The 18,418-nt window shown below is 38.3% G+C and overlaps 1 protein-coding gene across 1 annotated transcript; it reads left to right on the plus strand.

Moving 5' to 3' along the window:
* The first annotated feature begins 9,400 nt into the window (after positions 1–9,400).
* ZIC5 (Zic family member 5) lies at positions 9,401–17,921 on the plus strand. Its single transcript, XM_063444675.1, has 2 exons — positions 9,401–10,519; positions 17,404–17,921. The coding sequence occupies exons 1-2, from the start codon at positions 9,463–9,465 to the stop codon at positions 17,838–17,840; spliced, it is 1,494 nt and encodes a 497-aa protein (XP_063300745.1). The 5' UTR covers positions 9,401–9,462; the 3' UTR covers positions 17,841–17,921.
* Positions 17,922–18,418: the final 497 nt, after the last annotated feature.

The raw sequence follows: 18,418 nt of genomic DNA on the forward strand, positions 1-18,418 counted from the left end.
TGCTTAGGGTAGTGGGAGGAGGGGAGGGAGGAGTGTTTGGAGGAAGCTTGGTAAGGGTGGGGGAGAGAAGTGGGGGGGGGGTGGGGGGGGAGGAGGTGGTAGTGGAAATCCAAAAAAAAAAAAAAAAATACACACACAACAAACAACCATAAAAGAAAAGTGATATCACAGAGCATGGAGCAACTGCAAACAAGTCAGCAATCCTGCTACAGAGTTCTAGAATCTTGGACTCCACATTGTCCTTCCAGCAGATCTCCTCTTTCCCGTGGCTTTTGTTTGCTTTACTGTCCTTTTCAGCGGTTTTCGTTAGAAGGGGCTTTTGTTTTTGTGGTGGTGATTTTATGTTTTGAGGATTTTTTTTTTTGGTTTTTTTGTTTTATGTTTTCCTGTAGCGGATTTTTATTTTTCCCAGTCACCCTTATCACAACCCCTCCTTCTGCTGTCTTGTCTACTCTGTGACTGGACTGGCGGCCGTTCTCCCCCCACCGCCCCTTTAACAGCTGCCCGCTCACGCACAGGACGTCATCCTATTGGCTGCTGGGTTTGCAGGCAATCTCCCCAATCAGCCTGACAATCAGGCCGGCTGCCCCTCCCCGCCCAACGCTCCCACCCCTGTGGCTGCAGCTTAATCCAAGAGCGCTGCCCATTGCCCAGCACCAGGCATAGAACTGTGCAAAATAATAGCACCTTCTGCAGGGCTGAATGGGAGAATGGACAAGCCTCACTGTGTGGCATGACATCGTGCGTGTTTGTGACTCGCTGTATGTCTGTATGTGTGGGTTAACCAGAAATGCCCATTTTCCAGGTTGGAATCACAGTGGTACAGTGAAAAAAAAAATGATGCACCCAATACACACTTGTAAGAAGTTAAATTACAAACGCATGATATAGTCCCTTGATAATTATTGTGGATACATAACAAAAGAATAGCATATGCTTTAAACCATATACAGTATAAACTACAGTATACAAATACATATAACCTTTAACTTAAAAAATATTTAATAAAAACAGAACGCAGTAAAACACAGTTGAATGCATTTATTAAAAAAAAAAAAAAACCTCCATCGGGCATAAACACACAATGTCAATAGGTAGCATAGCCCCATTTTATGTCAAGATGTGTCTGTTTTGTAATTTACCAAAACATAACCTTAATATTAACGTATCCTTTATAAACATCTGCTTTTACCTCATATTAACTCTAATTAAGTAGTATATAGTCAATACAGAATAATTCATTCTACTCCACGTAGAATTCATAGATATTTACTAAACATGACCACTTATCCCCTACAGACTGCTAGTCACCGAGACTTGTGATATAATGGATTGCTGTGCTAAGCCCCGCTCATTTACTTCGTTATAGCTTATTTGTTGTTAATAATCATTCTTTAAATAATTCTGGCAGGGATTAAGTGGAAATAAACGTGTTGATTTAATTTTAGGGTATTTGGTACAGTGTACCAGAACGAGATTTTCCTAATAAAGCACATGAATACTATTGAGGATGTATATAGTGTATAGGGCTTTCCATCGTTATCGCTTCTGAAGTGTAAATGCTTTTATACATTTAAATAATAATCATTATATTTTATATTGTTTAATATAGTAATCTAATTTCGTGCATTTTACACACTGAGCCGTAATTTGAGTTAATAGTAAGCCAAAAGCCTTTCAGGGAGAAATATATTCATATATTGGTATATTTTGAATGAATGTATGTGTGTGTGTATAAATACATGAATACAATATATGTAAACGTATAAAACACGTCATGTAGCTGTCAATCTCTGATCTGTTGTTTGCTGGTATATTAGAAAGACGTTAGGTAGCAAGGATGAAGTTTTGGAGATAAGAGAATGCACTATTTACAAACATTGATACACTGATACATTGATCGCTGGCTCTGGGTGCTGTCACAAGCTTTGCTATTTCTTTAGGGGTAAACTGAATAGTGTTTTCCATGCAGTCCAAGGCCAGTGTCTCTGGGGTCTGGTTATCTTGCAGACATGGGGCATGGACTGGAACTGAACCCCAGTGAGAGCTGTGCCCACTGCTTTTAAACTGGCACAGTGTCTGCATGCACTCAGGCCTGGAGGAGGGCATGGGATCAACAGGCAGATACATTTACAGATATGTTTGCCCTTGATAATAGGGAGACATTGATCTGTACATAAAGACATAATCAGCACCTCTCGCTAATTACTGTTTGTTTTCAAAGCTAGAGGCACATAAACAATTAAACGTCTGTCCACAAGAGCAATCCAAGCAGGGGGAGAACCGCCTTGTAGTAGGAGAAAGTGAAGGGGGCCTTATCTGATCTTACATAGTCTGCCCCCTGTGCCCAATACGGCTAGGCTTCATACCACCCCGGGGCAACACAGGGCTTATTGTCTACCCTAAAGCTAATACCATTTAATTTATCTCATAACATCTCAATTAACACTACACTATTCCTGTAAAAAAAATACATTATTTATATTCCTCTATAATTGTCTAATCTACCTACCTATCTATCTATCTATAATATACATGTGTATCTATCTCTGCCTGTCTGTCTGTCTATCTATCTACCTCTCTATCTATCTGTATGTCTATCTATCTATGTATCTATCTATAATATACATTTGTATCTATCTATCTCTATCTGTCTATCTATATATCTGTATGTCTATATATCTGTATGTCTATCTATCTATCTGTATGTCTGTCTATCTATCTATCTATCTGTATGTCTATCTATCTATCTATCTATCTGTATGTCTGTCTATCTGTCTGTCTATCTGTCTGTCTATCTGTCTGTCTATCTATCCTATCCTACATATCATTGTGTTTAGAAAGCAGGCTTTATATATTGAATACCTCCCATAGCCCTTGTTCCCAAGTGAGAAATGCTTACCTCTCAGGCTAAGCTCTGTCTTTCTTCCTGCTCCTTTCTCCTCTGTCCCTTCCTTTCTTTGCTTGCTGCTTTTCCCACATCACCCCTCTCTATGTGTGTTGTGTGTGCCGCTTCAGGAGGCTTCAGAGCTAAAGTTTAGGGTGAATTCCTTAATTGCAGCCTGAGACCCCGCAGGCTGGCCTGTATGTGCTATTCTTCCTCGGCTCTAGTCCTACTCTCTCTGCAGGAAACATACAAGCCGATCCAAGTTCAAAGTCACTTTTGCCGTCCCTGTTAGAAGTGCTTTATTTCCCTCCAAACCACAAAACCCCTTTCCCCATGTCACAGGGTGAAAAGGGAAGAGAAAGGAGACTGCAATCACTTGTAGGGCCAATGCCAGAAATGCAGGCTTAAGCTGTTTTTGTTTAAAGGAGAAAGCTGGCGTTAAACTCCTATTTTATTTTTTTTCATGACTCAGTTCTTGTCAGCTATCTTGGAGTCCAGGTAGTTACAGATCTGCAGATCCAGAGAGAGTCTGAAAGGGTAACAATTTTGTACTTTTTTTCTTACTAGTTGTTTGCCTTAGGGTTTTTCCTTTACAACATTATTATCTAGAAGTACGTTAAATATAATTTGTAGTAGCCCACAGAACAGCAAATTCACTAAACAGCAAATTATAGTGAATTCAAAAAACAAATTGCAAAATTTAAGCTGAACCAATCAAGCTGTGACTAAAACTGGGTTCCATTATGCAAATCATTTTTAACATCTCTGAGAATTCGCTATTGAGTGAATAGACCCTTGATTGTTCTAGACTTCCAGGAGAGTTATTCACTAAACCACGATTTGTGATTAATTGAGCTTGGCAACAAAATCAAGTTCAAAATAAATCAAGCTGTAACCATAGGTGAATTGGGCAATCTTTAAAATTCGGCAAGGACTTTAATTTGTATTCTAATTTTATTCCATTAAAGGGATAATATTGCACCTTTTCTTGGGGGAAAAAGGCCTTAAATAGTAATTGTATTTCCTAAAAGTGAAAAGAGCTTTCATCATTTTAATTTCAAGAAAAAGGAATGTGAATTTGGTGTTAGCACTGGGGTTTATTTACCAAACAGTAAATAGACAGCTAGCAACATTTAGGTCGAAAGATACTAGTTGTAAGAAATTTCCATTTAGGTTGCACTGAATCTAGTTTCTGAACTCATCTATTTTAGTCTGGGGTTTTTCTACCCACTGTCTAGACACCATAACACGCTGTTTAGTGAATAGACCCCAATACAGCAAATAAAACCCAAGCAGGTTGTATTAATATGTGTTTATCATAAGATAAAGCAATTTCATTAAAGCCAGATCATTTATTCACGTTTAAATTAGAACCATAAGTATCCGAGGCATCATGTTGTTTGTGATGAGTGATACATATCATTTCAAGTTTTTGGATTACTTTGTTCTCGCAGGCATGGTATTTATTATACATACATTTCTATGCCTCTCGCAATGTGTTATATATTATCCTAAAATGGAGATGAAAAGAGGGAGAGATCGCACCGTTGTCTGTGTGACAGACCCTCGTAATGTCAACATGGTCATCAACAGGATATTGGGTTGCAAGTTACCTTTGATTGTGTTGACCTTGGGTCATTCATGGGATACTCGACCCTTGACCCATTGAAGACCACATATGTTGCTGCATAGCCTTACTGTGTAAAACATACCAGGAGATAATAACACAGCTCTTTGTCAGTTTCACTAACATGGGCTTGAAAGACAAGGGAAATCGTGAAAATCTGCCCCAAACCTGCAAGATTTTCCAGTTTATATAGAGAGCAGTCAGTATACATTGCTTAGCTGCCAGAGGTCGGATATTTATTTCTAGGCTTCCTATATCCCTGTGGGATACAATGAAAACACATCCCTTAGGGAAACGCATAAGTCTGTATGTCACCTGCTGTCAGCCAGATATATATCAGCTATTTAAAAACTGCCCATTTACAAATGTGTGTGTCTGTGTGTGCATATACCCACACAAACCACTCTGCACAGGAGAATTGGAACTAAAATACCTAGTAATCAGGTTTTTATATTTATCTCACTATATTACTACAACAATCATATTATAATACAGTGAACAGAAAGAAAGCGACAGACAGATAAGACAGATACGACAGACAGAGAGACAGACAGATAGATAGATAGATAGATAGATAGATAGATAGATAGATATAAATAATACACAGTAATGGCCTTTTAGTGTAAGCTTTGTACAGTACATATATTACACACATTATATATACAATCTGGGCAAATCCCAAAAAGCTGGTACTATGTTGGAAGAAGAGGCTGCTTTCTCCCCACTTTGATAAGGTTTCCAAATGGTTTCTGGGAGTTTGTGAGACAATTTATGCTGTCGTTCATAAATAAGAGGACATATGTTAAACATATTGCTTCAACGTGTAAACCCGTCAACTTGTCACTATTTGATTCATTTTTACAACTCCTTTAAATGCGGAAAGCGAATTACCTAAAGGCCTGGCATTGTTTAGGATTTATATTCTATTCCATATGTGGTGAGCTGTAGATTTCAGTATACAAACAGTGTCTGTTAGCTTCCAATTCTATATAGTATATTAGAAGACTAGATAGATGGATAGATAGATGGATGGATAGATACAAATGTATAACAAAAATAGATACAAATGTATATTATAGATAGGTAGATAGATAGATAGATAGAAGCATAAATATTTCATACAGTGGGTATTAGTGCTTTCCAAAAGTTTAGAGTTTTGATTAGCAGAATACTACCAGAACAACTGTTTATATATATATATATATCTTGTGTATTGTTTATTGTATAATATGGCCCCCAGCAGCACCCCATTTAAGCATGTTTAGGTGAGTGCAACCATCCCCCCATGTTCCTATATATATATAGACTTGCAATTCTTATTGTGATAAACTGTTACATTTTGATAGTGTGAAAAGGGAAAATATTCACCCTACAAATTGAATGTAATAACCCTTGCATTTTATTCTAGCAATAAAAAAGGCAAACAAAACATTTGATGGCATTTCTTTGCATTAAAAGCCATTAAATCGATGATAGAGGCACAGCATGCTAAGTTTAACTAGTAGTGTAGGGGTTGAGTTGAGCGAGACATAGCACTCACCGTAATACAATGATTTCATTTTACAACTTTCCCATTCTTCATTAAACCGTTACATTTTTAGCAACTCAATAGAACAGAACAGTTTCAAAGAAAAGTGCTCGCCAGGAAGTGTGTTAAATGCAATAAAGCATTATTTATAAACCCTATGGGGTATGTTCGCTAAACGGTAAATTGTGGTGAGTTGGAAATCGACTTGCAAAATTTAGACCAAAATAAAAGCCATGATCGGAAAAAAAATATACATGTCTAACTCAGTTATTTAGCTTAAATGTTGAAATTCGGCTCGTGTAACCATAAATCTCTATGCATGCAGTAACTTTACCCCTGTGTAAAGCTATATGGGGCATCATTACAGTATCTGCTAATGTGTTTGTAACACTTGTAACTAATCATCTCTAGTGACATATGTTCCCAAGAGGGTATCTAGGGACACTAAATTGATTTATTTGTTCATTTATTTTTACTATATAGTGTTTATGCTTAATTGATTTATGTAATCATTTGTATTAGGTTTTTTTTTTTCTTCTGTATATTTGTTGCCACATGTCATATTAGTCTAAACAAAATATAATTGATTCATTGAACATTAATTGTTAGAGTACAACTATCTAATAGTGCAGTTAACATATCAAATTATTTTCATTTCAAATTAATTCACTTAAAAAATGTGAAGAACTAACAAGGGAATTGCAAATTTGTAGGCCAAAATAGCCAAACGACTAGTATTCTACAACTATTTTACTAGCAAAGTTCATTTTTGCCTAGAATATTCAATTCTACTGTGATTTTTTTTTTTTTTTTTTTTTTAGCAAATCTCTGATTTTTTAAAGACATATTAATGTCTGTCTATTTTGCAATGTGTCATAATTTTAGTATTGGACAAAATACGGTAAAGACAAAATACAAGTGTTTCTGATTAAAAAGCCTGATTTATATAGGTTGATTGTGACCTAAATGTTGCCATATAGGTTGATTGTGACCTAAATGTTGCCAGTAGAGTCAGTAGAATGTTTAAATTTTTTTTGTTTTATTTTTTTTTCTGTGTGTGCAGAATATAGTATTTTAATGGGTCGATACTACACAATATATATTTTTTTACCCGATGGAGTTTTTAACGCAATTATTCAAGATACATAACAAAGACACCAGACTTCTTATACTGATGAGTAACTAACGATATATTTACAAGGACTTCCACAATTAGGACATATATATTGCAATTCACAACATGCGGTTTCATGATCCTACCAAATGCAATATAAGGGGAGCAGAAACGTTGTTTGCAGTGCGTGTACAGAGTCATCATGTATGGTGTGCATGGAGTGTGAACAATAGTGAATCTATAAAATACCTTTTTCAGATGTTCTTCCTGATATATTGAACTGAAATTGACTTTTCCATGACTAGTCATGGATATATATATATACGCCTACTCAACCTTCCAGGACAATTTGTGTCCTAGAAGCGTGTTCAAAGGTGCTGAAAACTAGCTAAACTTGTCAGAAAATTGAGAGTAATATTTTTTAAAGGACAATGTGATCTTTCATAAGGGTGCTAGCTATTAAAGGGAGAGCTGATAAGCATTTTAGTTGTGGTGGATTTTTTTTTTTAATTCTTTATTTGTATTTTTGGTCATAGGTTGGTAGGGGTGAGGGTTACAGAATCAGAAAGGGAGGGTGGGGTACATAGTAGGGTATATATCGATACAATTTCCAATGGTATCATCTCACAGTATGAGGTGGATTTTTTTTTATTATATGTGTGTCCTAAATTTTGTGAGTCAGTTTTTTTCCCCATCTGATCTATCTCATGTTTGGTGGCTAGTCTTGTTAAACCACTAAAAATGTTTTATTTAAAATACACTATTGCATCTTTCCTTTTCTAAAATTAGTCCACCGAGTACATGAAAATATAGATAAGACAGGGCCTCACTTAGTCCAGAAGTGTCAAAATGATCTCATAACTTCTCTGATGTCCTATTTCCATATGTATAATCCTGATGACAGATTTACACAATTCTCTTGATGAAAATAATCTAACTGATTTGTCATATTATCTCTGCTATAGATAGGATTTTGGGAATTGTGAAACCTATTCCTGACTCGACAACTATGGGGCCTACTCACTAATTCTCTAAAAAAAAATAAAAATGGCGATTATACACTAAACACCAATTTATACTGAACTGAAAACTGAATTTATGGTAAAATAGCATAGATGGGGGAAAAAAAATCTTAAATTCTAACGACATATTTTTTCTGCTTGTTCAAAATGTTTAGGTCAATTGTAAAACACAACCCATTGCTTAATGGATAGACCTTTTTTAATACGCCAATTTAGTAAGTGTGCAAATATATTTATCACATTGTTATAGCTAGATGGCAATGTGGTGTATCTAATTCTATTTTACTTAGACGTGAAATAACGTTACACACTCCCATGCCAGCTTGAGGGGGTGAGGGAAGTGGGTGCAAGTTCTTGTATTTTGGAGGGTTATTCACTAAACGGTTAATAGTATCGTGTGGACAATTACAAAATTTACAGGATTATTTTTTTCAAACTTGTTATTTTGATAACGTGTTAATACTCCCTCAATCATCACATCTCACTGTTTAGTTATTAACCACCACGTGTATTAATTAGATGATAAGTGAGATTGTATACGTTTCCTGTTCATTTCCTGGTAGTATATAAACTATAAATAAAACACTGGTGTAAATATCGCCGACATAAATACAGAATCTCCCGCAGGTTCCCAATACCCTATAGGGTTACACACAGCTTAGTAGTAAGGCGATTGTTGAATTAAATGTTCAGTTAATGTTTGTTTATACATTGAGTCATCCAAAGTTGAAATAGTTTTGTTTCTGTTATAAAGTCAATGGATACACTGCAGCCAATTCTCTAGAAGTGAATAATTAATAGTCACACCTTGTACGCGAGCAGTGTATCAGGGCGGCAGCGCCCCTCCCCCTCCTCTCCATGTGCATGATTCTGCTCCCCACTGCCTCTTGTCTATCTGTTCTACATTCTAGAATCTAGATCTTCAGTAAACTTTCTACAAGTGCAACTTTCTGGAGTGGAATGCAGGCTGAGAGCATGGGGGCGGATCCCCGCTGAGCGGCGGCCTGACAGCCAGCCAATCAGAGACGCGGGCCTCCTGCCAATCCTGGCAACCCGTCCAATCCTAGCTGTGCCATTGCTAAACTCTGTGCCCCCACTGCGCGCCTCCAATGCTGCGCGTTCTGCCAATCGCTGGAGGACAGAGTGGGGAAAGGAATGGGCAGAGTTGGGAGCCAGACAAAAGAAGTTAAAGAGCGCTTAATCTGCCCAGGTTTTTGAAGGATGGTAGAGAAGGGGGAAAAATAACAAACAGCAGTGAGTGTGGATGGACTGGCTGGTGTAGGCATGGAGCCCCCATTGACCAAGAGGAGTCAGACTCTGAGGTTAGCGGATTTGGCAGCGGCTCAAGCCCATCCTCACCAGACTATGACAGGCTTCCCGGGGCTGGGGGGTCATCAAGCTCACTCCCACCCTGCCCACCTCCACCCTGGGGAGTTGGGGAGTGACCCTGGAGTGGCCCTGACTCCATTCGGACCTGAGCACATGGCCCAAGCCAGTGCCCTGAAACTTAGTCCCTCTCAGCACATGGCAGCTCACCCCGAAGCTCAGACTGCAGCTGCCTTTGCCTCGTCGGCTACAGTCAGCTACCCAGTAGCCCCCTCCCACCCTGGCTATACTAGTAGCCGGGACTTTATCCTCAGGAGGGAGCTGTCCACCTCTGCCATGTTAGGAGAGCAGCATCCGGCCAGCAGCTCCCCCCATCATCATCACCACCACCCCCACCACCCACACAGTATGTTCATCTCCTCCACTGGCACCTATGGGCACCCCGAGGGGGGCAGTCACCCTCTCTTCACCGGTCTGCACCACGAGCAAGCGGCCCCAGGAGTCCCCCACCCCCTGAACGGCCAGGTGCGCCTTGGCTTGGCTGGAGAACTTTACGGAAGAGCTGAGCCCTTCAGAGCCGAGCACTATGCAGCCTCCTCCATCCACAGCTACAACTCTATGAACTTAAATGTCAACCTGGCTGCAGCAGCCGCCCACCCAGCCGCCGCGGGGGCCTTCTTCAGGTACATGAGGCAGCCCATCAAGCAGGAGCTAATCTGCAAATGGATCGATCAGGAGCAGAGCTCCAAGAAACCGTGCTCCAAAACTTTCAGCACCATGCACGAACTGGTCAATCATGTAACGGTGGAGCACGTTGGGGGCCCCGAGCAGAGTAGCCATGTCTGCTTCTGGGAGGAATGTCCCAGGGAGGGAAAACCTTTCAAAGCCAAATACAAACTGGTTAACCACATCAGAGTGCACACTGGAGAGAAACCTTTCCCATGCCCCTTTCCTGGATGTGGCAAGGTCTTTGCTCGCTCTGAAAACTTGAAAATTCACAAACGAACTCACACAGGTGGGTATTTATTTTCACTCCATCTCTCTCTCTCTCCCCCACTCTCTCTCTCTCTCCTAGTTCTGCAGACGTCCCCTCACACATGTGACTGTATTTCATGAATAAGTCATTTAGTGACAGCACAAGTTTCTACTCCCAATCGATTGATGGAGGATATCTCTGCTGAAGGCAAATACAAAACTGCTTCCAATTTATAGTGTGTAGTGATAGGATTTTGTTGGTGGAGGGGAAGTTTCCAGGCTATCACACCATAGATTGAATGTCCATGAAAAGGATTTTGGTGGGAATGGTCACTCAGAAGGGAGACAAAAGGCTGAAAAGTCCCTTTGAAATGCAAGAACCATCACAGTACTGTGCAGCCCATTCAGGACATTGCCCTGGGAATTAGCCACTGTAAATATTTACTATTGGGTGCTACTAGCTCAGTATTTGCGCTTACAGATCTGCCACATGTGTTCTCATCCTGATTACTTTATGTGCACTAGCATGTAAGCACACATGTACTTAACACCATCACAGGTTCTGTTAAGTGTGTGAAACAAACAAAAAATAAATATGTTGTCTCACATTTCTAGTTCAATTTGCATTGTATTATATAATATATCAACCACGTTTGAGTGTGTGTGTGTATATATATATATATATATGAGATATATGTATAGCTCATGAATTAATTAGTTCCTGATATATGTATATATATTAATGTAGCATTCATACTACATACTTTTAATATATTATTCCTGCTATATACTTTCAATGTATTATTCCTGCCATATACTTTCAATGTATTATTCCTGCCATATACTTTTAATGGATTTGTCTAGTTTGGCCATAAGCCCTTTTTTTAAAAATGTTTTTGTTTTTTTCTAAACTCTGGCCTTTAATATTGTAAAATGCAGTAATTTTCTAATGCAAACTACTAAGAAATATCTCTTTCTCTATCTCCCTCTTTTTTTTAATTCTACCTTTACTTCGCACATGTAGGCCATGAACCAAAAATATTACTAGATACATCATTAAATTCTGCTAGTTGCATTTTTTGAGAATTAATTAGTGGATTTAGGGGACTGGGGAATGTTTTAGTGCTTGTTTGGTTTTTGTTTGTTTTTTCATTCTTCAGCATTTGGTAATTTACTACATATATATATTTTTTTTAAATGTAGCTTTTTAATCCTATTTTTTTAATCCTATTTTCCAAAAATCCTATTTGCTGCAGTGTTTTGTGAGTGTTTGCAAATCAATCAGTATTCATTTTATGACTTACTTCCTCTTTGGGCTCTCCTAAGAGAGTCATCCATACAGTCCACGTTTCTGCGGTGGAGATTAATGGATTAGTTTTATGGTAAAATACACATTGTTCACTCAATTTGTCTGTAGCGACACAAGTTTCTATATTATGCTGTGCATCAGTCTGAATAGCCACGGGTAAGGTCTATGGCTGCCAGTAGGGAGTATCTGAGGTTAGTGCTGACTAGGTGCCATTTACTCCTGGAGGTATATCAGTTGTTGCCACTAGGGGGTATGGTTGTGGTTACTATCGACTGTTTAGTTACTGCTGACAGGATATTAGAGTCCATCAATGTTATTGATGACAGTGTCAGTTATCACATTAGGCATGTCATTGGCTAGCAAATGGGGAATTATCTGTTTACATTAGAATATAAACCATATTTCAAATACTGAAACTGATGGAACTGGGGTGCAAAGTTCTATATTCACAGCAATATTCATAGAAAGTACGGGAAGGTTTATCCTGGAAGCAAGGCCCTATGGTTAGATTACTGCATGTTACTTAGACAGCTACTACTGATAGTATATGTGTATGTACTGAGGAATCTGTGTTGCTGCTGGGGTTAAATCAGTGCACACAGACGGTCGTCCATCATACATTACTCTGGGGATTAATGTGTTGGTAATTTGAGTGGCGGCTCTGTGGGTATGGGTACAGGTAGATATGTACTGTGTGTAAATGCCAGCTATGAATGAATGGGGGTAATTAAACTGACTTAGTGGTTACTCTCGGAGCGATATGTACTACTGGCGTGGGAGCAGCAGTATATGTAATGGGTACTGCTTTAATTATAAGCATACATTTGTCAACTTAAAAACTTGTGTGGTAGAGTAAATAAGACTTACTGGTAGTAGAGGTGGGCATACATTGAGTACTCTGGATATGAAAAACATTATGTATAAAAACACCTATTTGAAGACCTGACGTGTGCAGGGTTATTTGCAAAAGGGAAAACACAAAGTGAATTGAAGTGAATTTCAATTCTAAGGCCAAAGTAGCCAAACTGAAAGCATAGCTGGGATTAAAATAGCCAAACTTTGGCAAGTTTGAAATTTACTGTGGATTCTCACTTCAGTCAATAACCCTGTTTGGGAATTTTCCCTCTCCGGCAATTTTGACCATGACATTTAAATTCACATTGGATTTCGTTTGAATTCTCTCTCTGGAGAATAAACCCGATGAAATGTAATGCTCAGTGCATTTTAGATCTGGCTCCTCAGAAGTAATCATTTTAAATATGTAAATTTGTTATGTACACACACCCAGACCTCATACTAGTAATCGTAGACTTGAGCATACAATAGTTGCAAACTTGTTTTTTATACACTTGCACACTTGAGTATCTAGATTGTGAAATCATTATTTTAGATTTGATATATTTGTTCCTTACAAGGGCTCCCTATTTTTAATCTACTTGTATTATTTATTTATTTAAATTTACATATAGAGGATAGACGATGGAAGATTAATATTTTCTTTGAGTCTTCTAGAAGTCACACGGAGAATGTTCACTTGCATCTACAATTCTAGAGAATTGTTTTAGATTGGTGCATGTATTAATTATATATTTAGCATTTAGGCTACATGTGAGTGATACCATTTGTGATATTTTGTTTGTTAAGCTGATAATGTGTTTACGCCATGGCTTAGGCTATTGGAGCTATATAGCTGGCTGGCTGGATAGCTCTGGAAGAGTATTTTTTCACTTTACTTTGCTGAGAGAGTCTATGAAGTCAGAGCACTTGGTCTGTTTCATTGGAAAGGCTGCAAGGGCTTATTGTACACACTGAGATGTAATAGTGAATAGCATATTAAATATAGAGTTCAAGGTATTGGGATGTTTTGGTGGCCAGACAGAGATGCTCTAAAAAGTGAGAATTTACTAGGGACAGAAGCATATCAGTCGATAGAATTCGGATGTTCTGCTGTTGTTAGTAAGTGTTAAGGGAAATGTGTATAAATGGCATACTGGATGATAGAGTAAAATAGCGAGGATAATATGTAAACGTTTGCTGAGGATTATCAGTGACCTGGCCCCTAATTATACAGCAATGAGCAGAGCTAGTGATGTATCAAGGGACAATTCCTCTACTACTTTATTGGTAGAGGTGGAGATTTTAGAATAGTTGGTTCAAAAATGCATGGGGCCATAGATCTGTGAGAGAGAAGAGGTGGGTTATATGATTAAGTAGGAGTGACACAGTGAATGTATGTCTGAGTATAGGGATGGACATATTACAGTCACTGGATGCATTAGTAAGTAGCAGTGTGTTGATGGTAGTAGAAGTTGTGACTCACATTATCAGTATAAACGGAGATTGGATGCTTTAGTGGAGTGGTGGTATGTTGGTTTGTATGGGAAGTGATTGAGAAATTGGACTTGTAAACAAAACGTAGAACATGTAATACATATATGTATTTTACCAGGTAAAAAAGATCCATGATTATATGGGAGTATTGCAAGTAATCTATTAATAATAATGCATCTGAATGTCTTAGTGTTGTAGCAATTATGTATTTACATTGAAAGTCAGTCTTTCTGTCTTCGATTTATTATTATTATTATTGATATATTTATAATGTATTAGTAGTGGTGTACACACACACACGATCTCGGTTAAATCTGGCTTTTACAAATGTATTAATGTATTCCCTGGTATACTGTGTATCCAATGTCTCCCCTATATACGATATAGCCTATTAATGCCCATTTTAGTCTCCTGAGTCATTTAATGTCCCCAACATCAGCTCAGTAAGATAATTTTCCCAAACACGTCCATTTTCAGTTAATGGGCACAACACGCCCCCAGGTAATCAGTGCCAATTCTTTTTGAACATTAATATCCTCAATTTCTTTAATCGGGCAATCTTCCTACGTCCCCCACCCAATTAAAGCTCTATCCCTAGTCCTCAACCCAAATACCCCATCCTCCAGCCAATGTCCTCAATACTCTCCTCTCCTGAAACGCAATGTCCACAAAACCTGCAATAATGCAGCATGGTTTAAATAAACAGGTATAGGCAAACTTCGGCACTACATCCCCCATAATACTCTTACACCCATAATGCTGGTAAAGCATCAGGGGAGGTGTAGCCCAAAGCATCTGGAGTGCCAAATGTTGTCTATGCCTGAAATAGAAAATGCCATGATAAACACGTCAGATCAACATTTCTTAGAAAGCAAACATATTTAAATATATCATAGGTTCAAAATATAAATGAAACTTGACAATTCCCCATTATTTTCCATGTCCTGAAAGGAACACTACTTGCTCTATAAACAACCTCCTCCAGTCTAACAGAGGTGCTATACCAGCAATGGGCTCCTGGCTTCTGGTTGACGAGGCCTCAATGCAACATTTAAAACATGCTGCTTATAGGCCACAGTGACCAGGACATTGGCCACCTTACAGAGGTGGCAGTGTAGTTGACAGTGTAGGTGACACAGGGTGACTGGACCTATCTTTGTCTCTCGTGGAATCTTAAGATCTAGATCTTTCACTCTGGGCCTACAGAAGAGAGGACATCCTAGGCAGAATTAAAGTAGGAACAGTGTGTGTTCTAGTGAGATACATTCCTATTACTAGGTCATGGATGTTTCTAAGTATTTGAAATAGATCATTACCCATCAATAAAATGAAGGAAAATGTATTATTAATTGAAATCGGGATATTAACTAAAGGTCTACACTTACAATAGAGATAGAAATCTACATGTATTATTGTTTTTGTTAGGTCTGTAAGATTACAATTTCTAGAGATGTACATGTATGGTGAAAGTAGCATGCTTGCATTAGTGCTTTGGTCATGCGATAGGTGTGGATGTACTAAGACTGGTGGTTATGACACTGTGTCAGTGAGTGATAGACATGAGAGAGATAATTAGCGACAGATCTGGTGTTATCTTAGCTCTGTGTGTGGTGTAGCAGTGACTGACGAGGATATATTGCTGCCAGAGTGAATATTAATATTGTGCTGCTGTGTGTCAGCAATATAAATGTCCTCTGTGACAGTAGTACCAGCCATTGTAACCTTTTAAATCCTTTATTTCTTGTAACTCAATCTCAAAAGCAGACCGCTGATTATGTGTGGGGTTTCCCTCCCCCTTTTGACTATTTTAAAAAGAAAAAAAAAATCTTGGAATCATAATATTACACCAAGGCTACGGAACTAGCTTAGATTCTGAGCTTTTGGCGCCAGTCATCTGTCAAACACCCTTCAGTATATGATACTTGAAGCGTGTGGCACCCAGATCTAATATATCTTGCTGTAAGATAATCCATCCCATGTGTAGTAAATTGTTAACAGTCTGGCCTGTAGTATCTGAGCTGACAGATAACACACTAGCACCCAGAGAGGAAGCATTGCCATGATCTGGACTGTGTTAGTGGCCACAAGCAGATTTAACAGCTAAGCTGTACAATTCTCTCTTCGCCTGATGGATAGGATTTTATTTTTCATTCATTCCCTAATGTTACTGAAAGTACTGGACATTCCACAGCGATATACAGCTTATCAATACAATATTCCCAGCTACAAAAATACAGATTGCTGATTTATTCATTTTATATCAATAAATATTCGAGTAATATGTGGATTAAAATATGTAAATGCATTATAGAATTTATGGTAGAGCTAGACAGACAGATTGAATTTAAATATGTTGCTAAAATTATTCTAAAATAGCTACTGCTAAACGTATATTATATATTATATTGGACAGACAGACAGGCAGATATACAGACAGACAGACAGACAGACAATTTCCATGATGGTATTTTCAGATATTTTTTATTTAAGTAAAATAGCGATTAATCGGTGGTATATCACTGCCTTTCAGGGCAATTTAATCGATTGTATTTTTATGAGGCATCGCCTTTAAAATAAAGTAGTATTTCATGTAATATTTAGATGGCGTACTACAACAATAAATACTGAATTACAGGACACCGTCTAAACCTAAGGCAATGTAGATAACACAGCCCCAGGCTGATCTTCACAAGCTCTGTAGCTGTTAAGTAATTCGGAAACCTATTAGAATAGATTTGCTAGAGATTGCTAGACATAGCATTGCCCCAGGTAAGCAGATATGGCCCTAGCAGTGATCTATCCATTTTATTACTGTCTTTTGCAATTACATTAGGACAATGAACCTGCGATTAAGATGTCCCTGTCACCTATACACCTCCAGTTCCTTTTTAATTAAAACCGAATATATTTAGGCATCAAAGTGTACACACATTATTGTGCCATGTCAACAGACATAGTAGATTTTTTGTATGTGTCACCGGCTTATATTTACTGTGCTATATGTAGAACCGGGAGTAGTAGAGACTTAACAAGGGAAACGCACATTTTAGGACAACAATGCCAAATTGAGCAAAAAAATTAAAAATAAAAATATATATGTATGTGTGTGTGTTATAATATAATAAGGGATACAAACACACAATGCTGCCTCATTATATTATATTTTTTTTATGAAAAAAAGGAATGACATAATACACACAATGGTACCTGATTATATGATATATGTTGTATTTTTTTTTTTATAACATTAAGCTGATAACATATACCTCTTTCATTTTCTGTAGGAGAGAAACCCTTTAAGTGTGAGTTTGATGGATGTGACAGGAAGTTTGCTAACAGCAGTGACAGGAAGAAGCACTCCCACGTGCACACCAGTGACAAGCCTTACTACTGTAAAGTGAGAGGCTGTGACAAGTCCTACACCCACCCCAGCTCCCTGAGGAAGCACATGAAAATACACTGCAAGTCCCCCCCGGGCTCCCCTACCTCTATCGGATACCCTGCTGTAGGGACTCCTTTAGAAGACCCTCTGTCCCCTTCTCAGGACCAGGTCAGGGGGAGATCTGCTAACCTGTCTCCCCAAGTGACCAACCTCAATGAATGGTACGTCTGTCAGGCCAGTGGGGCCCAAAATAACCTGCATACCCCTTCCAGCAATGGGGACTCCTCGGATTCTGAGGATGAGGGGTCTTACAGGAACTCTGAGAGGACTATACACTAGAACAACCATCAGTACATACAATTAAGGCAGCTTATTGGTGTCTATCCAACATTCTTGGCAGATGGACTGGAGGAACAAATGTTGCGGGTTTGGTTTTTTGTGTTGTTGTTTTTTTGTTAAACTTTTTATTTTTATTAATATATTTTTTTTTATGAGGGAGAGGGTTGCAGTGTTTTCATGCAAACCCTATGGTGTACACACACTTGAAAAAAAAACACAAAATGTCACCATGCTTCATAAACCTAGCAATGAAATGCCACGCTGGACAAATTGATTGTTTCTGGGATAGATGCCCAGCAATTTCTATGAAAATAAACAGTTCATCGTTCACTGCCAATGTAATGTTTATTTATTTATTTTATATTTTGTATATTTTTATGAACAATGACCTTTGCCCAAACTGGATACTATTAAAAGTGACAGTACCTCCTCAGACACCTGAAATTAGACTGGAACCTCAGCTTAATGGGACAACATGCTCTAATGGCCCAATTTTAAGAAAATACCCCACCTGTTGAACAGGAGCTTAATATTGACTTTGTATCACACCTATTTCCTACCCCTCTGTATTATCTCCC

Source organism: Pelobates fuscus, chromosome 1 (assembly GCF_036172605.1).
Source record: "Pelobates fuscus isolate aPelFus1 chromosome 1, aPelFus1.pri, whole genome shotgun sequence".
Lineage (NCBI taxonomy): Eukaryota > Metazoa > Chordata > Amphibia > Anura > Pelobatidae > Pelobates > Pelobates fuscus.